This window comes from Perna viridis, chromosome 5 (assembly GCF_037379345.1).
Source record: "Perna viridis isolate PV_CMFRI_1.1 ecotype Kerala chromosome 5, ASM3737934v1, whole genome shotgun sequence".
Taxonomy (NCBI): Eukaryota; Metazoa; Mollusca; class Bivalvia; order Mytilida; family Mytilidae; genus Perna; species Perna viridis.
This window is the reverse complement of record NC_142449.1, coordinates 36,416,369-36,442,500: the sequence shown is the minus strand read 5'-3', so window position 1 is coordinate 36,442,500 and position 26,132 is coordinate 36,416,369. Positions and strand designations below refer to the sequence as shown.

Below are 26,132 nucleotides of genomic sequence, written 5' to 3'. Positions count from 1 at the left end.
TACGAAAATTACAGCTACAGCAGCTTTAAGCAAATAGTAACAGATCAACACGATGTGTAACTGAACTGTTTTAATTATAATTTGTTTTAAAAATGATACAAGGAAAGCATTGTAGTCCATCACTATGAGATCAATGAACATGATATGTGCAAATTTTGTTTGAAGGCAAAAGCAGGGGAAAGGGGCTGTGATTGGAAATAGGAACAAGTAATTTCAAATGAAAGGTCTTCATTCAAATTTCAAATTCAAAATAACCGTTACTTTGCATGAGTGGAAGAAGAAAAGGTCTATTTTTTATGACCTATTTAAAAGAATAAATGAAAACAATTATGGCCCTTGTTGATTTCGTTTCATTTTTTATTTTTTATATTTTCAATGTTGGTGTAATATCGGCATAAACGCTGCTATGTTGTGGGCAGTTGTTTACCTTAGGATTCATTTCAACAGTTAAAAAAGCCAACAATACATTTAAAGAAGATGGATTTTAATTGCTTTGTCATTGTCATTCAAAAGTCAAATTCATTTATATTTAGATACTGGAAATCCACACTAGCGAAGCTATTTAAATTTCTGTTTGTTCTCGTTGTATTAAGATAGAGAGTTAAACCAAGTATAATTTATCTTATCATTTTGAAGGATAGTATTGTAAATCCAACGTTGTCACAAGGTCAGTTAATTACAATGAAAAACACCTACGATTTAGATATTTTACTCATACATCTGCTTGATCTAAATGTTTTTTTTTTAATTTTTTAAACAGTAAATAAAATGATATGTAGTTGAGCGAGCAGAAAACTACCATGACAATCTTGAGACTTGTCTTCTTTTTGTCATATTTTTTTGTGTTTCCTCGTTTTCTACTATTATATTATTGGACTACTATAAGAAGTTAGCAAGATTATCATGGGTACTTTTAATTTGTCTATTAGTGACTTTATTGTCAAATGCATTGTGTTTTTTCAGGAAAATAATCCACCTTCAATGCATTGGTTTACGTATGGGACAGTTATTTATTCCAGGAAGTATATAAAATCATTTAAGTCACGGACCATATCGTTCTCTAAACTATCATATTCGGAATGAAATATACATCCTGATATGGATTACAAGAAAATGTTTAACCGAAGTAGTGATTAAATATGAGACTCACAAACAAACTACTAAAAAGACGAAAATGATATTTTATTGTCGTTCGCAAAGCACTGTGGAATGTGACGTTTGATTTAAGGTAATTGAAATTTATTTTGTATGGAAAATTTGAGAAAAATGTGACATTGATTCTTTTTTTCCCGGTGTATTGAAATAGATTTTCCGTAATAATCACATATCTGTTAGTAAGAGTATGAAAAGTCATTTCCTTTTTCCACTTGCTTCTAATATTTTGCTTTATTAAGTTAAATAAACCAAAGAGTAATGGTTCGTTGTTTTCCCTTTTCAAAGCGATGTAATATTTATTTTAAATAAGGAAATTAATTTTACGAAAAATAAATGGATGAAATATCGTTTGATGACACATCAGATATTACAGATAGCCCATCAATATTCAATACAATTCAATGTTGATACAAAATATAGCCATACTATTTAGTTTCGATATATCATTTTTGCAAATACACATTTTTACAGATGTTTTGTCTCTAAATTTATGCAGAAATGGCTGAGGCTAACCAACAAACAGACGGGGTTGTTATAAAATGCTGCTACGACAGCTGTGTTTCACAAAAACATGCTATTTTAACAGAGCTAGAAACAGCAGGGATACGATATTCCGTGCATATTTTGAAAAAGAATTCCGAAGAACAGTCTTTGTATCTTCTAAGCAATATAAGGCATACCAATTTTATTTTGGTTTGTTGCTGTGTTCATGTAAATTCTTACAAAAATTTGAAAAAAGATTTAAGAACACACTCTGAAAAAGTAGCAGTGGTAGTAAGTTATGAAAAACAGTGCACGTTTCCGTCCCAATTCAAACAGTTCCAAGTTCATGAATCGACTTTGATGATTCAGCACTTACAACAAATACTCGTAAAATCCGAAGGGGATTCTAATGAATATCATCCACCGCTTCTACCCAAGAGACGACATATACCCGAAACTGAGCAGACAATACCTAAGAAAGCTGAACAAATGGTGCCAAACGAAAAATCAGGAATAATTTCTACAGATGTAAATAGTGGTTTTATAAATGTTGAAACGTTCGACAGTGATGATGCGTGTAATAGAGGAACGCATGTTTTGCACTCTGCATGCAAACCTAAAGGTTGGTGACCATTTAAACATTTATTGCAATCTAATGAAAACTAGACCTTGTAATTTGTCCACTACGTTCCCCCATTCAATCCGGGAACATAGTGAACAAATTACAAGATCTAGTTATAATTAGATTGACATTTATTGTAACTTCAGTGGCGGATCCGAAAATTACAAACTGAAGCCCAAAATCTCTTCTTCTTTCTTCATCACTATCTGAACTTTTAGAGCATAAGGAAGGTGTTTGAGGCGTAGGGGCGAGAAGAGGTTTTGTCGAGGATGCCTCATGTACAATATTATTGTATAATTGTCGAAAGTACATCTTTTATGTGTGTATGAGGCTTTGAGACGTGGGGAAATAAGATGTTTCGCCTTAAATTCATCCTGTTTCGCGTGGAGTTCACATAATATTTTATATATACTGACACTACAGACATGTACACTATTAATGCGTTGTCGAAAGATATGGCTTGTATGTTTGGGAAGCTTTGAGACGAGGGGAGATAAGAGGTGAAGCCAAACAGTCTTCCGGCATAGCGTCGAGTTCACTTTCAGGCTATATGTATTCCACAATGACAAAAATAAATAAATTTGTTGTTGTTTTTTTTAAATATAGACAGAAAGTTTTTAAGTATAATTTATATATATTGCACCCTAACTAACTTGGCCTTTAGGAGTTATGAAGTTTTCAGCATGGCCACAGAATGCCGCTTCAATTCACTAAATATATATATATATCATTCAGCATGGAGTATTTCGCATTAACTATAAACTTTTAAATTTCAATTTGAAATGGAGTGGAAATATGCACTTGGTTAAATTTTTTTTAAAAATTGATCGACTGCTACTTAATTTGTAACAGGTGGATAAGTTTGTTTGTTTGTTGGGGTTTAACGTCCGAGCAGCAATATTTCAGCTATATTGAGACGATGAATATGAAATTGATGATAAAATGAACATGAAACGATGATGAAATGAAAAAGGGATGGGACACAAGGACAATAGGGTCGACAAATTTTGATTGCCACTGGAAATGGGGAGAGGTGGGTAGGGTCGGGCAATTTAGCCTCCTGTGGCGGAGCCCTATGGTTTCTACTCCGGGAGAATACCACAGTAGGGTTCTTTAACGTGCGAGGAACGTGGCATTTTTCCCAACACGGTGCACGACTATGGTTGGCAGTCAGGTTTTCCGTATTATAGCCTGACAACCCCAGCATGTAACACGCCAGGGGTACCCCATTCCACCACCTGGGGCACACATCCCCGTTGCTTTGTGGGCAGAGAGCTCTAGCCCCTGGCTAGAGTTCTGAGCACTATTTAGTCGCCTTTTACGACAAGCTTAGCGCTGCTGCAGGCCTATTCTTTTAACACCCGGACCTGCACGGGGCGGTGGATAAGTTAATATCTGTAAAAATACTTGGGAAATCCCCTGTTACATGCATGACTTGGTTTAAAAAGAATAAAACGTACATATTGATATGTCGAGTAGACTACATTATACGATTGATACACGTGATCTCATGTCATAGCGTGAAAGATTCAACAATAGAAAACCTGACCAATTAAGTTGATTAATTGATTATTGGGGTTTAACGCCCAAGCATAAATATATCAGCTATATTCAGGCGATATTCTTTCCCATCACGTCCGTATTATGGCCTGACGACCCCAGCATGTAACATGCCAAGGTTACCCCATTCCACCACCTGGACAACACAACCCAGTTGCTCTGTGGGCAGAGCGCCCTAGCCCCTGGTCTGGGTTCTGAGCACTATTAAGTCGCCTTTTACAACAAGCTTAGCGCTGCTGCAGGCCTATTCTTTTGACACCCGGACCCGCACGGGGCTGACCAATTAAGTAAATGGCCATTTGTTGCATTATGGGATTATTACGTAATCAGGAAGCGTTATTGTATGAGTTATTGTTTAATAAGAATCGGATCTAATTCCACATGATATTAAGATGAATTTAATACTTAATGAGTAATTTTCCATAAAAATAAATAAAAAAGAAAGATAACCTTGGAAATGTCACGTCACATATTTAGTTCATTTTTTGCATTTTCTGGTACTGATATAAATCATCACCTAAAACCATTTACAATTATTGTCTGACATTTACTCACATATTTTAACACAAAATTCTGCCAAAATATATATAATAATTTTCTTTGTATGAAATCTTCATTTAGAATTTAATGTCACGTACGTATCTTGGCTTTCCTTTAAATGTAACTAGAGGATGCCCGCGAAATCGCGGTCGATTTAACAAAGTGTGGACACAGTACTAATTTGACGAATCCAAACAAAATGAGTAATCGGTGTAAAGGATCTACGATCATCTACTATACATAAATGGTGTACAGTGTACAGTTTTGTAAAAAAAAATATGTACTTTTCTAACGCATGTCAGCTAATTATTTTTTTTTCTTTTTGTATTCACATTACCTGTTTTTTTTAACTATTCCTTATCAAATTATCTTTTCTCCAAAGTCAGGATATAAATATTATTAACAATCAAAGAAAACACCAAACCCCCGGAAGTTAAATGTTGCGTCCCTTATATCCTCATGCCAATACACTTTCCTGGAAAAAAATTAGTTAAATCTGGCATTAAGGAGCTGTTTCATTGGTCTCAAGTTTAATTTGACTCATGGGTATGGGAGGAGCTGATGTTTTAGGACGACGATGACCACACCGTCAAAAGCAAAGAGAAGACTTTAAAAGTTAATATGACCCATTAAGGGGAAAACAACTCCATTAAAATACACTTACAATAAGCAATCTGACTGCTTCAGACGCGCGCATCATTGACGTATTTTTGCAGTGATCAATTAATTCAAGATAAGCAGTCTCTATCTAAAACCCTGGTGCTATTAGCTGGTTATCCTGAGGCTTCGCCAAAGTATTCACTCTATGGCCAAGTGGACAGCGAGTGAGTCGCCTTGATTTTTATTTTATCGAGAATGTTGCTTGTGTGTACGTTATAGGGGTCCTTCTTGGTCTGGTTTGAAGGTCTTAACGTTTTTTTTTATTCACTGTTGAAGACCCTCATACAACATCAAGACGCAGAAGAGGTATTAATGCCTTGTTCCTTGATATCAGTTATTTTCAATGTATCGTGCGAGTTTTTTTCAGACGCACATTCACTCTGAAATTTCACGCTTTAATACGTATATACAAATATGTAATCAACCAACAATAGCCAAACTGGAACTTGTTAGCTCGTAATTTTTTTGATGTTTGAATTGGCGAGAAAAGTGGACTTGCTAGTATTTTGAACTATTATTCTGCGAAATATTACGCCTAATAATGCTTTCAAGTTGGTTATCAAAGTAGTCTCTAAGACTTGCTAACTCGAATTTTTTTTTATCTAGCTCAAAATCGAACCAACGTGTATTTGCGTGCTTAACAACTGTACAAAGTTTTGTTTATCAAATGGAAAACGCATGGAGACGAACGAACACTCAACTGAATGTTTATGCATAATAAAAATTTAGCCTTCATTCACACTTCATCCGAACTATGTATTTTCTCGAACAGAATTTAACTTTTTTTTATCTTACAAAGTTTAATGAAATAAAAGAAAGACAACTACATGCATACTACAGGCTTTTCAGACTTGGTACTACATCTAAATGTATGAAATATCATTTCCTGTTTGTTTGTGATTGATGATCCAGTCGCTTGTTTTGTTTATTTTGGGGTTGGGGTTGGAGGGAAGGTTGAACTGGGCTGAGCACCTTTTCAAAATTTTTGGAAAGTTATGCTCCACCAAGTTAAAAGGTGCATAATAAATTCTTAATTTTTAAATAATTCAGCATTTACTCAAAACAATGGGTAGGGGTTTTCCAGTCATGCCAGTTTAGATCTACACATAAAAAGGGGGACGGGTCCAGACTTCGGGCGCAGATGTTTACACATACTAGTAAAAGGGGGAAGGTTAATTTCTACACGTTCTACGCCCTTCCATGTCTGAACAGTTTTGCACCTCAGAAAAACGGTGAATGTCAAAATAATGAGCGTACAATACTCGTGCAACACATGTAAATTAAAAAATTAAAACATCATCCGGAAAGTACTTCGATTTAGCATGCGCGGAAACGTATTGTAACACACGGACCAATGACTCCGAATTTGTATATTTTCACAAAAAATCGCGTTTTCCGTAGTTGTTTCAAATACAAATTTAGGAAGTACACAGTACTACATATATATATCACATACCACAAATACATTTGACCTTGGTTTCAGAGGAGTTGCGGCTCAAAGAAATCAGTCTCTTCCTTTAGTAGTGTAGATGCGAGTGTCATGAGTAAAAACTCATCTAATACTTGTTTTTCACAGGAAAATGGTTATTCCTTGTCGGAATAATATTTCTACTGATATTTCTCCCTTGTTAAAAGTAAAATCACATAAATTCATTTAGGAGCCATTTATTCATACTTCAGTCAAAATGAATGCGTACATCAAATATAATATAATAAAAATCAACATCGCTTTTAAAATTAAAGAAAACGAGATTAGCTAGTTTTGCATTAGTAACCTATTTTAGCCGTTATTATCTCGACATTTAGTACAAAAAACCCACTCAAATTTGAATTGACCATATATCGTGTTATCAAAAAAAAATGTAATCCAGGGACAAAGACCAACAAAATACAAAAAAAATTAACACAAAGGAAAAATATTTTTTTATTGCATAAGGTCATGAATATAATGCCTGCGCATACTTTTTTTTTGTTCTGTGTAACTGTTTTCCATGTCTGTTCTTTGTCCCTGAATTACATTCTTTTAATTACCGCATAACCTTGGTTCCCTTAATTATTCTTTCAAACAGCAAATTTTTCAATTTCTTCATTATCAGACATTTGAATGTATGCAAAATGCCATTAGAGAAAATAAAATAAAAAAAAAAAAATTAAAAAAAAAAAACGTGGAGTCGCTAACTTTTAGATTCAGGATTTAATGTTCTCATCAGGCAATACTTTGGTAAAAAATTGTTATAAAAAATTAATAATGCAATAATTAAGATATGCATTTCTGTAATATGTAGAAAAAAATAATATCTATGATGAATTGGATTAGATAAAACGCAAAATAGAATAATGAATAAGTAAAAAATATCGACGTTTGAAGGTTAAACGTACAAATCCAATACAAATAAATCGTTTGAAATATATAGAATACGAGCTCAAATGCTTGGCCTTACAGCCGTCGTCAGGGCAAAAAATATTGAGCCAAAATGAGTACTCGAGGCCCTATGTGTTGAAATATACCGAAAATAGTTATCCGTATTGGAAACGGAAGGTTTTCTGATAAAATACCACCATTTCTATCGGAAATGCCAGTCCCAAGCCAGGATCGTTGCGGTGGTTTCCGACTTTCCACTTTTTACCCTGCTATTGCCATTTGTTGTATGGACTCCTTTGTCTATTGCCTAGAGTTTATCAGTTCGGTAATTTCGTAATTACCCTTTAATTGACAGATATTCATGGTTTGTTTTTAGAAGTTGCAGGTTCGCTGAAATTGTTTAAAAAGTAACAAAAGTTTTGTTCAAGATCCTCAACTTCAACTTAAATGATTAAGCGTCAATACTTGACATCCGTTATCGATCTGTTCATGGTTATTGTTCTTTGGGGGTGTGATGTGGCTGACATGCAGTTATTAATATATAGTTGTCTGGAATAACTAATCCGTCAATAGTATAGTATAATTGCGTAAGATTTTCCATATTGGCTTAGTTATTGGTCCGAGGCTAGCCATATTGGACTGAGGCTTAGTCGAAGTTCAATATTTCTAGCCGAGGACCAATAATTCAGCCAATATGGAAAACCTTACGCAATTACACCTTTATTGACTTACTAGTCTAATACGCTAGTCCAATATGGATTTTAACCAGTCCAATATGACGTAGTGGACGGGTAAAAGGCGTATTGGACGGTTATACCTCGTATTGGCGCATTTTTGTATTTTGTATTGTATTGGCAGTTTTGATCATATTTGGGCCAATATTCGAACATTTGTCAATAAAACATTTTACTAAAGTTTAACCATTCACACAATTGAATCATAAAATATTTTCATATTGGTCTTTTTCATTATATAATGATTTTCTTTTGGATCAAGCGATTTGTGTATGTGATAACTTTTTAACTTATATCTAACACATAAATGTTTTATAGTTTTAATTGTTTCCTCTGTCAACGAAATAAAAAGAAGATTTAATGGCGCGAACCAAGATGAAAGAGAAAACTTATCAAAGCAGATATTGTCGGATACAATTAAAAATCTGATGAAAGATTGCAACTTCCTAGACTTGCTTTGTCTGCTCGATATCGACGACAGCCGAATTCAGCAGAGTGTATTTAATGTTATTGATACCCTTCAGTTGCAAACAAATATCAACAGCCGTTGCATTATGGGAAGTGATAATCTAAAAGGTGCAAAACTTTTGATTAAACTATGCAGCAAATGGTTTTCAAATCTTGGAGTCATGATGCGTCTTTTGTCGGCAACAATGGATACCATAGCAATTCTCTTCCTTTCTTGCGGATGTGCAACTTACCAGTCAAGTTTAATACCGGAATCACAGAATTTTGTTGAGTCGTCATTGCCTGAAGTGAACAAATTGGTCAATGAAGCGAAACTTACTTTTGACTCTCATTTACAAAATATGTTGGTGTCTGTGCAAAAAGTACTTGAAAACTTAGGGTCTACTGGAAAGAAAAATAACATACTTCATATGGGAAACTTCCGAGACACACTAGTTGATGAGGAAATCAGGGTTAGGATGAAACAAAAATTTGAGAAATCGATGACATACTTGGAGCAGTACGCTTTTCTAATAGCAGTCATAAATCAGGTTAGCTCAAACTTAAAGGATTAATGTTCTAGCAAAATAAGTTATTTTGCTAAACCCTGGACATATGTGTATGTTGATCTATTATTTTCCCTAAAAAAATGACAATATTCAAAACAAAAACAAAAAACACTTAGAAATATAAGACTTTTTTTGTCACAGAGGTAGGTTTTTTTAATACAATTTTCTTATAAGTGGACATGAGGGTTAAAGCTAGATATTTAGTGATCGGGCAAACTGCAATTTTACTTTATCTTTCATGCATCGTATTATGATAGAATGCAAATGTGTTTTTGTGTGTTTGTAAAATAATTGACGGAAGTGTAATTCGTTGTCATAGAAAAAGAACGGATGGGGTAAAATACAAAAATACCTCAGTGTATAAATTAAAAACAGCGAATACCTTCAGAGGTAAACATAAGGTCTTCAATATGTAAATATTGATCTTATGAACTCGTGGATCGTTACTATATATCAATCTGCACCGATTTGTTCAACGTGTCATAGTTTCCCTTTCCTCTTTTATCTACCTCGGAACCGGACTATTTATGTGCAGCTCGACGGGTGTTTCTAGAAAAGCAGAAGACGCTTTCCCTACCGATGTACGTGGTCAATGTTCTTTGTTTTGTGTGTCTGTTTTTCCATGGATAGTATTCCTTTAATTTCAATTAGAATCTTTGTTCCCTTGATAACTCTTCAATATCATGTTATAATTTGTTTTGTTAAAACTGACAGAATTTCTATGAAGCATTTTTTCTCAAACACTTCTTAAATATTTTCATGAACGAAAAATGTGCCTATCTGTCTTATCACAGTATCTTTTCTGTTTTAGATGCTACAGAAGCCGGACATTTTGTTTGTTAACTACATGTCTGAGCTAACCAGCATCCTGGTAGAAAAGATTTCAAAAAAGCCAAAATTAATTTCAACAACATTTTCACAGCTAACATTAGTTACTAAGGGTGTTGTCAATCGTTTATGCAGGGGTAAGTTTTATTTCTTACTTGTTTTTGCAGATTGAAATATTTCCGCACCTTTATTTATGTTTTAGTAGGTATTTTTTAATAGAGTATTCCTCTATATCTTCGTTCTTCTTTTCTTTCTATAATTCGTTTCTTGTTTATAATACAATGATGTGAAAACGTCTTTCATGACCAACTAAGATGAAATAATAAAGTGTACTTTTTCATTTTTACTGAATTCAAGCCATTTTGGCATTTAAGTTTTTCAATTGGACGTAACCTACCGACACATGAAAAAAATGGTTAGTGGTCTCATTGGGGAAAGGAAAAACAGTTACACATTTTTCTGAAACTAAAACTATTTCCACTTCCGTTTGAAATAATTTATCCTACATCTCATCGAAACGCAAATAAATCCAATTTTTCAATTTGAAGACTTTCCATCGCTCCAATCGGACAGTTAATCGGGTTGGAGAGTTACTTCCCTGAGCTTAAAATTAAAAAAAAAAGTCAAAGTCTGGAATGTGGAAAGAACTTTTGCCAATTAATATATATATTTTTGTCACCATAAATAATATTAGATCAGTTACATTTATTATACATTGGAACGTTTCTTAACATTACCTTGAATATAATTTTGTTCAGTTTAGACAGATCATTCAGGTTCAAAACATCTAAAATCTGATATGAAAGAACCTTAAAAACGTTTTTGGTTTTCGGTTTATAAAAGTTCGGTATAGTCAGGTTTCATTGTATTTAGAAAATAAAGGTTTTTAATACAATAAATAATTTGAGATAAATACTGTAATCTGATTGGTTAAAATAGTTTTGTTATATCTCAATGGATAAAAAATATTCAGTTAAATTCAGAGCTACTTTTCTCATGTTTAAAGGTAAAAATATGTTTTTAGATTAATTGATAAGAATTGGCTATGATAAAAATTATAATAAAACAAAAGTCATATCAGTATATGTATTTGTTTGAATTGGCCATTGCACTTCGCGCAATAAACAATATGCACATGGAAAATTTGTTATTTTTCAATAGACAAAATTTTTATTATTGCCAATTCTTAAGCAGACATAAAGGTTTTTTTTATTCTAAACTTGTGTGATCCACAAGAACTGTTATCTGTACGCTTCTCAACCTAGTCTTCAATTTCATTATAGTATTAAACACTGTTTTTCCCGAATTTATTGATGTGTAAATCGGATCATTCGCTCACAAAACAAATAAAAGTCATATTGTTTTATTGCAATGGCAAATGCCAATAAATACATATACTGATATGACTTTTGTTTTTATCAAATCTTTAAGAAACAGTATTCATAAAAAAATGAGCCGGGAGGTAATTTCTTCATCTCGAAATGTAAAAATCCACAAAATTTACTTAGTTATCTTAATTCACAAAACAATTACAGACCACATTACCATTATCTGTCTAAGTTTTTCATTAGATTGTTGCACTTTTGAGATAAAAAAAAAACATATACACGCAGATCGAAAAGTCATCTTTTTTCTGGTTGGTACTTTGCACCATGAATCACCTGTACAATTTGCAGTGAATTTTATATAGATTGATACAAAAATACTCCACATTTGGCTATTATTTTGCCTGTCGGTAGTAATTCATTTTCCGTATTGGTGACCCTTTTCTTGCTCACTATTTACATTTCTCAAGGTTGATATAATCTAGGATTAGGATACTTATACAATTTTCTAGAACATTTTTTTTTAAATTAACAATTACGAGTATTTGAAATCTCAACCATTTTTTAAAGTAATCATTTCTTTTTCTACATATGCAGCTCATAGGATTTGAGGTAATTCTTTTTCTAGAACTGGAGAATGTTACAATTAGTATATTTTAATTTCATTTGCTTGTGAAGTTTCTTTTGTTATGTCGCTTTTAAACAGATTTTTTTTCTTTCTTGGTTACTTTTGTTTGCATGAGTCATTTTACACAAGGGAAATCTTGCATGAATTACAGTTCATTTATTTATATTCAACTTTTTAATTTTCTATATTACTTGGTTATTGTCAAAGAATATTTTTTCTTTTCATTCTGTGTGGATTACACTTGTAAAACAAACGCTACTTAAATAACCATTGTTCTTTAATTACTGTTATAAAAGTCATTCATAACATTTACAAAGAAAATAACTGTATATCGACTAGAAATAAAAACAATATACGGATGATGTGTTGAATCGGTGTAAAACACGAGGCTCGCCGAGCGTTTTTTTTTTTTCGATTCGTACTGAATTCGTATATCGTTTTTATTTCTAGTCAATATACATTTATTTTCTTTATACAACAATCCTTATTTTTTTTTAAATCAAGTTGTATTTTTATTCGACGTATTTTTTTTCTCCCTACGGTGGTCCCCGTTAGTGACTCTAAGATAAACAGGCAGTCCATGCAAGGGTATGAAAGTAGGCGGGGGCCGAAGTGTTATATACTGCCAATGACCGTTTATCACCATTAAATATACAGTCAACACGTTTTGGTTGCTCAAATAGAACGATTGCAGTATAAATATTTTTAATCATGTAGTCTAATGCCTCTGTGGTATCAAACATGCATTTTGTATTTATTTGGTACAATGCTATAAATGTTAAAGCAACTTTTTTGGGACAAAAATGATAGGACACAATCCCTTGATTCATATTACTAAAGATGTTAGAAGGCGTACGGATTTGTTCAGATTTAGAAAATAATAACATTTATCAATGTGCTTTGCATTTTTATGTAGGTCCGATAAACCAGAGGACAACACCAGAATATCAATTCTCATTGTGCAAAGTATTAAACACTTACCTTGCGTCGTCAAAGGTAAATCAACTCGCGAGAAAATACTTACTTGACAAGGCGGCTTCATTACTATTCCATGAAAATAAACATGTTGTGAAGAATATGGTTTATCTTTTTCAAATAAACAAATATTGTTCTAAAGATATTAGAGAACAAGTTAGTAAATATATTGTTCAACAGCTAGCTATTGTGAATTTCAAAATAGATGGAGTTCTGACTCCAGAATCAAATGTTCGGTTAGAGCCCACTTGGTTGACATTTGCTGGTACTGTTTCGGAGAACCATGGTGTGGTGTTGCATGTTCTAGTACCAACATTACATTGCATTGCTGAGGGAAGTATGACTGACTATAAGCACAAGGCTGACCAGAAAGAAACCATGAAGCACCTTAACTCATTGGACATTCTGAAGCACTTACAAGACGCAAAAAAACATATGAATTTGATAGAACTGTTAGCCTTCCAATGCAGACCACTCCCAATTTTCTATGTAACTGACCATTCAGTTGGCCACGATTTAAACAGCTATTTGCTAGATTCAAGAAGGGTCTTTAAGTGGTTATCGCAAAGAGAGCTTATCACTATTGTTGCCGATGCTGTAGATGCGATTAGTTTTCTGCATAGCAGGAAAGTAATACACAGAAACCTGACTTCTTTTGCTTTTTGTATGCGCAAACAGAACACAATAGCCCTGCATGACTTCACTTTAGCAAAAGTATTAGGGAATAACACCGGATTTGTGTCAGGTAAAGCCTATGTTAAGAAGTTCACTATTTTGAATATTTAATATGTTCACCAATAATTGTATGCTTTAAAAATTGGTAAAATATTGGGCATCATAATGTATGTATACCGCCGATTCATTTGTTAACCAATCATTACGCTGTCATTCTGATGTAGTACTTGTATCCTGTATCATAGATATTAGTTGTCTATATCGGTTATTTCCTTGCTGTTATTTTACGGTAAAGCACTCATTGAAATTTGTATACTGGTTCAATTAGCATGCGTACTTCGTGCATAGCAATTATCGTCTCCTTTATCGATTGGTTCTTTACTAAACTTTTAAAAATTTCTTGAGCAGTATTCGCACATTTTTTTATGGTTGACTTGTTGTTTGCATGCATGCTAATTAGTGAATATTTTACAGAGTTGGAAAATACAGAAGTTCCTGTTTTGTGGTCTGCGCCAGAGAGTATATTAGAGGACCATTATGACGTGAAGACAGACACGTGGATGATTGGTCAGTTTATGTACGAAGTCTTCACTCATGGTTGCCACCCTTACACTGAAGTTTACGGCGCATCGACTGAGCAGTTACTAGAATATGTGAGTTGCCGATTTATTTGAGATATAGTAAAAATGAATGGTTAGAAAAAGAACATATCTACACACAAATCGAACAATTGCTTTCATTCATTTTCAAAATGTTATAGTCATAAGAACTGAGAAGTGTTTGATTCAAAAGCAGTATGTGTATGCAACTGACGAAAACTCGTATCTTAACGGGCAGAAAGTCTTCTATTTGAGGCAATAGGTATCATAATTCGAACAGTCTTACATTTGATATGGAATGCGATTGTCAGCGTAGATCCTTCTGACGTGGTTGTAGAGATTGGTCATACTTTTATTCAAAAACGTTTTTAAATTTTAGTGACTTTTTTGCTTTTTTTGTTTTGCAGATTGTTTTTCAGCATCTTAAGCCACATAAATGGCCCTGTATTCCAATGGAGATCCATAAAATCATATGTCAATGTGTATCCAACAATCCAGAAGACAGGATAGATATTACCGATATTGGAACAGCTTTAAACAATGCACTTGTGTCACTTCATGGAGGTTTGTAGAATTTTCATTCAGAAGTATCGTTTGTTTTATTGGTTTTTCTGCACCATTGACAGTGTCTAAAAATTATCTGGATTGGCGCCTAAACACAGTTAGCGGTTACCAATCTATCTTCGTTATCAAATGACTGCTTCCTTTTAAATTAATACTACCAAATTATAATTTCATTGACTCCTTGTTAATTCCACATACTAGCATCATAGTAAATTTGTACTGCATGCATTTGGAAATTTGGTATTTATTAATTTCTATTGGTTATATCTTATCAAGCCTATATTTGTCACGTGATTAAAGGTCATTTAACTATTTGAATAATTTGATCATTTGAATTATTACTTTTAATGAAGGTAGGAAACCAAGAATTTCTCAAGTGTTTGAAGAGGACAAAAAATATCCTGAATTAGATTCAACTCAAAGATATCCAGAAAGGGTATGCTTATATATGAAAAAAGTCAATGGAATACTGATTAACCTGTGGATTAATATAGTTTTAATTGTTTTCAGTCTTACTTTAGACCACTGGTCAAGCAAGAATTGAATTTTAAGTTTTAATTTCAGCCAGCATGTAGATGAAGTGTAAATTTCATATATTTACATGTATTATTATAGATATGAAGCTTTGATATACAAAAACGCCACTTATATTATTATTACAAATTTAGGTATATGTACGCGTGTTTTAAGAAGTAAACTCTAATTGAAAGAAACAGAACCAAATATACAGGAAGATCGATCTAAATTCAAAAATGAAATATATATAAGAAGTAATCAAAACCAAAAAAAATATTGAAATGGGAAGTCCAATCAAACAGCAAGAACTCCTACCTAGTGGAAAATGAGAAAATAACTATTTCAAAAGTGTTTGGTAGAATTATCATGGATACAGTGTATTATATATACTTGAATTTGATCAGATTGTGTCCTTGAAAATAAATACTTATTAAAGCATAAATTTGTATTAATGTAAGAAAATATATCAGTTTTTTTTCCCTAAAATTTTAGGGTCTTCCACCACTTATTAAGCAACTTAAGCAGAACAATACTCAAGACAGAAGTGAGTATTCAAGTTTAAAAACCTAAACTTTTTATGCTCAAATCTTTCTCTTCAATAACTGCGTATGGCTATTATTATTATAACTATACCTCATTGGGTTTTAATCATTTGAGCCTGGTAAAAGTTTTCATCAAATTGCTTGTTGCTTTTTCAGATCATCCGAAAGAAAACTTGAGTTTCTATATTTTAAAGTTTTTGTCTTAGTTTTTTTTCTCATTGTTTATCATTACTTATAATACAAACTATAAAACTGAAGTGTTTCGTGTGTTTCATCTCCAGAGTGACAATTAAGTGTCAGTCTTTGTAAGAATCGGGCAGGGGGTGAAACATGGAATGAAAAAAAAAACATTTTGATAGTATAATTTGACTATTTGCACGATCAGTATCAAGGGAAAAAACCAAGATTTTCCACATCATGTTGGTGCATTGAGATTCAATTTCATTGAAATGCACTGTAAATAAACATTTAAAGGGCAAATAACTCTGTCAAAAACCTAATGTTTCTAATATTCTATTGAAAAATTTACAAATAATGTTTTTTTTTTTCAAATAGAGAAAGCATCGTTAACTGAAACTATATTGTCAGGTCTGTGGGGTTTTGACTACATGTTTGTGATTTTTCTCATTTTGCCTGATTCTTAGAAAAACTTACACTTAAAAAGCATAATTTCGTGTTCTTTTATTTTAGAGGAAATACGAAAATCCTATTTCAACTTAAGGTTATCTCAGCGGCGAAACAAAAACGAGTTGCAAATAACAGAAACCGATGTAAGAGTTGCGGATAAGCCTATCTGCCAGACAAAGGTATATTGTTAATATCAGTTTTTTTATATACAGTAAAACCTGTCCAAACCAAACCTCTTTTGAACTTTGATAAATTAAGTTTGTTTACCAAGGTTCACAATACATTTTTATTAATGTTAAAGCTGCATTAACGGTCAAATTTGTTAGTTTGATTCTACTGAATTTTGCTGAAAAATTAAATAAGTTTGTAACAATGCAGTTGAAGCAATAAATGTCGATAATACCTTCAGAATATTGTGAAAACAACGGTTTTTTTTTTAATCAAAGGAGATCGATAGCTCCGATCTAATTATATTTCGCCATTACTTCCGAAGATTGCCGACAGGACATTAACCTGGGTTAAAAATACTTTAACCTTGGTAAAAAATAACAATAACGGATACACAGGTAAGCACGTGTCTTGTTAACAATTCATTTCATCTATTTCTATTTAGTTTTCAAATAAATAATGACAGTTACTTCCCATATTTGTGCCACATTATATCACAATATGTAAATTTTAAAAAAGTTTTAATTTTTTTAAAAGTACAATTTGGTAGAAATAATTCAAAGTTAAGGTTATTTCAACAGAAACAAAAATACGAAAATGACAGCTAATGCAGCTTTAATGATAAGTATACGGTTTATTCAGTGTAATTCTGAAACCTTTATAATTTTGCTTTAGAAATGAAGTTGAAATTGTTGTCTTTATGAAAAGTTCACGATCTTTGTTTGCTTAGTTTAACAGTTGCGTTATTAACTATTTAAGTTATTTATTTATTTTCGTCGTGAAATCTTAAGGATATCTTCTACATGATATCGACCAGAGTATCTACACAAAAATACTAACGAACAAACACAATTAATGCAATAAAATATACTTAAATTTTAACCTGAGAATATAACACTAAATGAAGTAAATTTCAATATATGTGATTGATTTTGTTTCATTGTATTCCACAGTTCCATTATGTTTCTGTCTTTGAACCAGTGACAGTAGAATTTGTGCATTCATTACCACACCTTGACAGACAAACCTATATTGATGTTTTCCATATGCTTGATAGTCCTACTCGAGAAGAAAGAAGACATTGTCAAGGCGCTGCTTGTCCCTATTTGTTGGTAAGAAGGACATTTTGGAATCAGGGTTGAATACATAAAGATAAACAATAACAGGCTAGAGTACACATATAGAATGTATTTATCGACATTTTTATACTAATATGAAGAAGCGAAAAAATTTCTTTAAATGTTGATAAACTGTGTAGACTGTGTAATTATGGTTTATTCCGTTTGCGCATCATCGAATGTATTTCATCTACGCAATTTCCTGTGCAGATGGTACATTCGCTATTTCAAAGATTTACAACTCTGTCGCCCCGCATCTTTTTGCAAAACAGTCCAACGGAAAAAGCTGCGAGGATTTCTACTGGATAGTGCCCATGCTTAATGAAGTTTTTGCACCCTGTATAGGCGAACCTGTAAAATAGCGAAGGTAAACGTAGTATATCAAGAAACGGTCATATGTCCGCAAAGGAGATTGTTTATGTCGAACGCATGGGGACTCTAAATATGACATGCAGATTCAGTGTCATCTTAGATAATTATGGGCTTGCTAAATAAAAATGCAGGCAAAAATGCACATGTGCACAAACACTGCATACCAGTATTCGACAGCTTGAATTTGTATATTAAGACGATGATTGCAGGAAAGAAAAACTTTATCCATATCATATTTTTTAAAGGAAGAATATATACTGTCGTAAGGCAACAAAAGAGAAATGTCACAGGGAGCACAAAAAACACAAAAGTACACACATAATTACTTAAAAGTACATATGAAAAATCAAAACAGTGAAGGTTCAAATTGTTCTCTGTTGCATTTTGACGACATGCTCTGTAGCATCATTTCTAAGTAGTAACCTATTTATTGACAGATTGAAACAATTGGTACCTTAAAAAGTCGTAAAAAGTTTCGTAAACGTAATTTTAATTAAAAAAAATGTCACTTCCATACCCAAGAACCAACAAGCAGTCCAAAGTTTTTTTCACTAAGTATATGAAAACTGAATTAGGCATTTTAAATGTTTCTTATCGGCTTTTATATTATTTAAATATAAAAGCATTGAAGCTAATCGAGTTAACGGTGCTTTTTTACTAAGTTTGTAGTTATGAGTAATTATTGGGTACGCTAACGTTTCAGACTATTCTGTAATCTCATAGTTGTGAAACAAATGGCTTAACGATAAATTAAGAAACTCGGAGAGTGCAAAACAAAAACAAAATCTCAATTAATAAAACTGTAAATTCTTTAAAGAAGTATAAGCTGAGGAAATGTGACAGACTGTTAGATCTAGCCTTCTCAAGAATTTATAAAGATCCAGAGACTAATATCGGCAAGTACATTGGTTTGGTAGTGAACATTCTGAAATTCGTATCAGAAATGCACAAACGAAACTGGATATTGAGGGATCTTTGTGCAGAAAACTTGTGTGTTATTGAAAACAAAAAAGAGGTTTGTCTCATTATTCAAAAAGGTAGACCTCGAGTAAAGGAAATAACTCTTAAAATCAGTGATATGTTTGTATCCTATTCAATTTCACAAAAGCAATCAAGCTTTCATTTGATAGAATAGAATGAAATCAGTCCAAGTTACTTTGATGCTTCCAAAATGCTGAATACATACGTTCCAATTATTTGTAAGAGTTGTGTCCCTTACCCTAGGTCTATCTTCTGAAATTACTTAAATGTCTTTTTGCACATTTTATCTATTCAATGTTATACCCAACTATTTAAAATAGTAAAAAAAAGCAATGATTTTATTTGAATACCTAAATCTGTTGTACTGTATTGGGAAAAGAGTTTTTCCCTTCGTTTTGCAGCAACAAAATTTGGTTGTAACAGCAAAAAAGTTAAGTTCGGTCCTTTGTGGAGTTTGTCCAATATGTTTACAACTGGTAGTCGCTGTTTATCCATCCACTTTGTGGCACATAAGAGATCGAGTGACGACTAGTTGGCTCGGATTCTGAATACTAAAGTAATATGTCCATATGGGATGACATGCCTACTTATGAATTTTAATTCTGTGACCAACCATATTTTGAATCCGACCTGATGTTTCGGACAAGTGCAAAGTAAGATCTGTTTGATTGATGATATCGTTTTGATAAGCATGAACTGTTGATCATTGGATGTTTAACTCAATCATTCAACAATTTTATCGTATTTGCATATACTACACACGTCTATTAATATGTAAATTTCAGATATCTTTTGTTTTTGTCAAATCTGAGAAAAGTGTTTTCATATTTGTCAGACTAAAATAATATGTCGATTACAACTTCAGGTAACCATGGCTCGACTTGGTCGGATGTTGTGGCTCGACAATGACAACGTTTTAGATGATTGCATCATTGACCAAATTAAAACAGATAGACAGCGATGGTAATAATGATTTTCCTGGTATTGATTTGGAAAAAAAAAGAAAGACAAGGATTCAAATTTGAAATGTCAAGAAGATTGCTTAATATAAATACTACGATTTACTCCGGATACACGAGAAGAAAACACGAGTTTACAAAACCTTCATGTCTTTGAAGATGTAGTAGATTTACATGAATATTTACATCTATTTCTAAACTTTTTCTATGTAACAGTGTAAAAATGTAATTTTCTACTGTGTGGACATTTTGGCAAAAATCGCAAATTCACCTACCTGTTGTTCAGCTTGTCTGCGCATCTTATCGTACAACTATGTTAGCTGCCCTTTCTCACATATTTCACAACTCAGCAGGTGTTTCTAGAAAAGCAGAGGACGCTTACCCTACCGGTGCACCTGGTCCATGCCCCATGTTTTAATGGAGTCCGAGTTGCTCATTTGCTTTTGTTACTTTGTATGTATGATTTTAGTTACTTTATGTTTTTTGTTGTGTATGTCTGTTCTTTGTCCATGGATTACATTCTTTTGATTACCGCTATAACCTCGGTTCCCTTGTTTACTCTTTCACAAAATGACATTTGTTCTTTACATTGTGGCCACAATGTAAAGAACGAATGCCTTTTCACAGACAGTAAATAATTACTCGTATACTTTCAGGTTACCCATCGAAGTTTTACAAAATGGCCAATATTCGAAAGAAGGTGATATTTATATGGTTGCTATGGTGATATATGAATTCTTTACGGCCCTAGGTATCCATGAAGACAATCCAATGGCTGGTTACTTGGATTGTGCGCCATTTTCAAAACTTGCAAGATCTGAGGTTTGCATTCAATACATTGACATTCTTATTTAATATAATATATTCTTTTTTTTTGCCTTTTTTCACGTTACAAAAAGTTCTGTAGTACTTAAAAATGTAAGGGCATGATAATTGTTTGGCCTTTTCACCAAATGTAATGTCAACAGCCATTGTTTATTTATATTTAAGTTACTTAAAACTCTGTACAGTGGAGAAGTGCCACTCAATCCTGATTACTGTCCAGATTGGTTATATGAAATAATGAAACAATGCTGGGATAGGGATAGAACCAAGCGTCCAACTGCAGAAAGTATGATAAACCAAATAAACCGCACGATAAAGTAAGTTACACAAAAATGGTGGCTAAAAAGTCGGTTGAAGGGCTCCGTAGAGCTCGCTTTACACATTGATTATGAAATCATACTGTCAGATATTATATAAATACTACTATATTTCTTAATTTTACATTTTCATTTTCGATTTGCAGTTATACAAACAATATGGAACATTTAAGTATAAGTTGAACAAAAATCCAGTTTTATTGTTATATCAATGTGTCAGTGGTTACAATTTAACTTTGGTAGTTTATGGATTTTGTAGCGAGTTGTTTAATATAGCTTAAGCATTTCTTTCCGAAGTTTAATCAAATTCATAACAATGACAACCTTACTGCATTCGTCATTTCCGAAATACATCACTTCCGGCAGAATGTTTTTTGCCATTCATGTTTTATAGTGTCTACATCTATCAGACGTCGCTAACACTCTGTCCCTATCAAATATGTGATTTGCTGTAACGTAAATATTACATATGGATATAATACGAGTGTTGTTTTTCAGGAGTTCAGGAAAATCCTCTCCAAGCGAACACCAAAGTGTATACGACACAGTTGACAGTGACAATGAAGAGTACGATGAACTAACAAATGAATGTTCAGGTGATGACAGAGATGGGGAAGATTACGAGCCTCTTAAACATACCCCGACAAGTAATTACGAAGCTCTCGTGTCATCTGTCAATCGAAAGTCAATCAAAAATGATAGCTGTCCTAAAACAAATAAAAGATCATCAAATAATCAATCCGATAAACGTAAAAACTCGACATCGTTAAGTAGTATAGATATTCCATTTACATGTGCAAACAGTGATTCTCTTTCATGTAGCAGCCTTTCAGTTGGGAAATCTGAAGGCGATGATATTTCTCCTCGTACTAACTATTTCGAAAATGATTTCCATTGCGTCAACAGTATTACGTCTGAGAGTGACAATGATTACACTAACTATGGTTCATATATTGATGGCAAAACGGTAGGTAACAGTTATGAAAATTTTTCTCCTCATAGAAAAATTAGTTCCTCTGCAGGTGAAGAAGATATTGTGCACGTAGATGAACGTTTTGGACGAGTACATTCGGACGACTTTTGTAGCAACGGAACAGCATCAACTGCAAGCTCCACTTACTTTTCTGCAAGCAATTTGACTGTTTTCGAAGGAAGCCTTGACCAATTTGATGAAACATCACTTTCCCGAAGAGGCATTGTAGAGGGAAGCATACCAGATCAGATGCACGATGACATGCCTAAAAAATGGGTTGTACATGATAAATTGAAACAAAAGGGAAATAAAAACAAAAAGAACATGAAAAGATCACGATCGCGAGAAAAACAAAAGCTTTCTGTATGGAATGAAGGAAATGACGAATATGACCAGCGTCCGGCTCCATGTCGCTTCTCTAAATGTCTGAATCATAATAGCAATGAAGAACTAAGATGTATCAGTAATACTAATGAAACAACTCACTTTGTTGAAGTGGTTCAACGTAGTTGTGAGAGCGCTGCAAGCAGCTCTTACTTCTCTTGCGATGAACATTTTCAACAAAGAAATTCACTGGCCTGTTTGAGCAATGCATGTTCAAAGTTTTCTCAAAAAAGAAAAGGAATTAACATAGATATGTCACAAGCTGGTAATAATAAAAGTTCTTATCCATCATTACCAAAAGAAAGAACGTATCTTGACTTTGAACACTTGCCAAAAAGTCCTCACTCAATACCTAATAAATTTGCGGCGAGCATCGAAGAAAATTGTTCATATACAGACTTTGAACGGTCGACAAACTCCGACATTTTTCACCCCCCTTCAAATGACGAGAGTGAATACCTCACGCCTGTTTATCATATTTAAATACCCGGTATACTCATGTCGCTTACACCCATAATGAATACTTTTTCGATTGATTATTATATAGTATTGTAATAAATTACTTATGATTTAATCAAATACTTTTCGGAATGTTCAATGAAATATTTGTTAGCAATATCTCCAGCATTGCTGCCTCGTTTTTTCCCAAACAATACTTCAATACTTTTGTAACCATCTGCAAATATCATGTTTATGTTCAAAATGCATGTGCGTTATGTTTGTGTATGGACTTGCTTTTCCTTTCTACAATCTTTATGTGTAATATGAATATCTAAATATAAGCGTGTGTTTATTATTCCTGTTTTTATTCTATGTTTTCCCCGTGTATAATGAGATTTTGAGTTTCTTTTCTTTTTTCACATTTTTTTACTATACAGACTTTATAATTTTTCCAATATCATTAAGCATTTAATGAAAGCAGTAATTTCAGTAAAAGAGTTAGAAGCAGTCAGTAAACCGAAGATGTCAATTATATTTTTTTTTGTGTTGGGGGCTTCGCCGACCATCGGCTGGATCCCTAAATTATCGACTTTTCTGTCCGTCACAAATACCCTACCGAATAATTCGTTAACTTAGGACCTTCTTGTCATCTTTATTTGCCGCAAGTAGAAGGTGTGTCCGACACAAAAAAGAAAGCAGTAGGTAAAATCACACTGCAGAAAAACTTAATTTACCATGATTTTTTTTATAATCTAACCAGCTGGCCTTTGTGAACGATACAAAATCTTTTTTTCTACTTTGTTAAGTTCTAAAAAAAAATAGAATTACGTTTTACTGAAAATATTATTCAATCGTTTTTCTTTTCACTTTACTTACTTAAAAAAAAAGAACGAAATAATAAAAGTATATCATTATGGTAGCCCATTTTGATGAAGTCAGGTTGTATTTTCAAACATTCTGTGTCTAGTTATGAATTACTTACAAAGTATTAAATAATTTTCTTATCAATGTTTTATTTTAACAATTGTTGCATTTTATGTTCTGAATTTCTCTTTTATAAATTTTCCGGTATATATTTATAGCAGAGATAGCATTAGCTATAATGTCCACCATAATTCGTTGTCATACTTCGGTACAGCTTTAAGAGTAATCAAGGGAACCAAGGTTATAGCGGTCATCAAAAAAATGTAATGCATTATATGCAAGAAGTCTTGATCTTTCATAGGAATATCATTTTATTTACATGTTAGGATTATTTTCTATTTCTATAATAAAATAATTGTTCATTATCATTATTACAATAAAATACAAAGCCTTTGTCTCAATTGTCCTCATCACATTTCGATGATTTTCTATCGTATGATTCCAAGCATTTATTACCAAAAAAATCTCCCATACAAAGTTCAATCTGCCTGAAAATTAAACTAAATTCTCAGGGTATCATGCCTCCTGTACAGCCATAACATCCGCAACTGAGAATCATGTGAAGTGTTTTGGCAATATTATATGAATCATATACGGAACATACTATACTTATTTGGTATCGAGCAACATATGCTTATCATTTGTAACACTTTTGACTTCAATTGTAGTATAACTAAAAATAATCAAATAATTCTGGCATCTCTTTGTTACAAGACTAGTTATTGTGACAAAAAAATGCTGCTTATCTTTTCAGAGAATATTTGTCGATTATGTTAATGTAGCAAATAGCTATTTGTATGTTGTAATGTCAGGAATACATTGATTATCATCTCTTTACACTTGCGTTTGAAATTGAGGCTTTCTAAGTTCATGAGTTCTTTCGATGACGTCTGTACTTTTTGTATATAAAGCGGCAATTCATTGCTTTGGTTCAGCTTTAAGGCTGAGTTGTATTTTCATTTGTTAGTTTATCTTTGGGTTCAGTTTGATTAGTCAATATATTTATTTGGGTAAGAGTAATCAAGGGAACCAAGTTTATAGCGGTAATCAAAAGAATGTAATCCAAGGACAAAGGCCAGACATGGAAAACAGACATAGACAACAAAGAACATGAAGTAATTTAAATCATACATACAAAGTGACAAAAGCAAATGAGCATGGACCAGGTGCATCGGTAGGGTAAGCGTCCTCTGCTTTTCTAGAAACAACCACCGAGTTGCTTATAAAAAGTCAAGTCCGAGGTAGACAAAAGAGGAAAGGAAAACTATGACCCTTTGAATAAATCAGTTTTCATGGTGTAGATGAATATACCATAACGATCCACGAGTTCATGATGACGACCATAAAACTTCTGTAGTGATGACTTCAATCTTGAAGCAACATAACCCTGTTCCAGAAGCCTATTTGTTAGATTTCTAGCGCGATACAAAAAGTCTGCGTAGTTTCGGCAAGTTCTGGCATAACGTATGAGTTGTGACATGAAAAAAATGTTTTATAATGTATCATAAATATTAAACACTCAAGATTCTGTGAACACAGGTATAAAAAGCATTTTGGTAATAAGGTGTTTCAAACAGACCGCATACGTTACATTATGTCCACCAGACTTTTGCTACTAAATCCGTAAAAACTCTTAATTACTACAACCTACAACCTTATTACAGCAAATTGTACAGGTAATGTTTTGCAAATTGCATTTGTACTGTTTATAAAAACGTGATCTGTACGTGTAAAGATATAATATATGCATCCAATGTGCAGCTACTGTTCCGTATCAATCTCGTGTTGATGTGATACGATATGGTAATCTCAATGAGTTGTACAGAATATTTTTACCAAGTTATGCATTTTCCATGCATTTTTTTTCAGTAAATCTGATATTTGATATGTAGTTATACCAAAAGTGTAGTCAATTCGAATATATTTCCGATAGAAAACTTCTTTAGAAATTTTATTTTGGGTACTTTCTGCAGCATAGGACATTATTTAGTTCGCGTTGTAAAATTTCATATTTTCTAACGAAGTTCTTTCGAGTTAGGAATGTAGACCTAGAATAAAAGATACGACTCTTACAAATAATTGAAACGTTTGTATGCAGCATTTTACATCAATCTCATGTAAGCTTTCAAAATAACTTGGACTGATTTCATTCTGTTTCAAATGAAAGCTTGATATGCTTTGGTGAAGTTCAAAATGATACAAACATATCACTGGTTTCAAGAATTTTTTTTTCTTACATTAGGTCTACGTCATTTAATA

General features: G+C 32.9%; 1 protein-coding gene across 2 annotated transcripts; it reads left to right on the top strand.

Annotated features, from left to right (window-relative positions):
• The first annotated feature begins 510 nt into the window (after positions 1-510).
• Positions 511-24,832, top strand: LOC148617282 (uncharacterized). Of its 2 annotated transcripts, none has more exons than XM_088584847.1 (17): positions 511-667; positions 964-1,228; positions 1,652-2,260; positions 8,435-9,114; positions 9,944-10,097; positions 12,830-13,633; positions 14,038-14,216; positions 14,570-14,726; positions 15,080-15,162; positions 15,735-15,786; positions 16,475-16,590; positions 17,533-17,691; positions 18,887-19,084; positions 19,916-20,013; positions 20,666-20,831; positions 21,000-21,151; positions 21,650-24,832. In XM_088584847.1, exons 3-17 carry the CDS (start codon positions 1,654-1,656, stop codon positions 22,989-22,991), a joined length of 4,947 nt encoding a protein of 1,648 aa, XP_088440973.1. In that variant the 5' UTR covers positions 511-667; positions 964-1,228; positions 1,652-1,653; the 3' UTR covers positions 22,992-24,832. The 2 variants fall into 2 exon arrangements, with proteins under 2 accessions (XP_088440973.1, XP_088440974.1); XM_088584848.1 differs by having other exon boundaries at positions 1,627-2,260.
• The last annotated feature ends 1,300 nt before the right edge of the window (positions 24,833-26,132 follow it).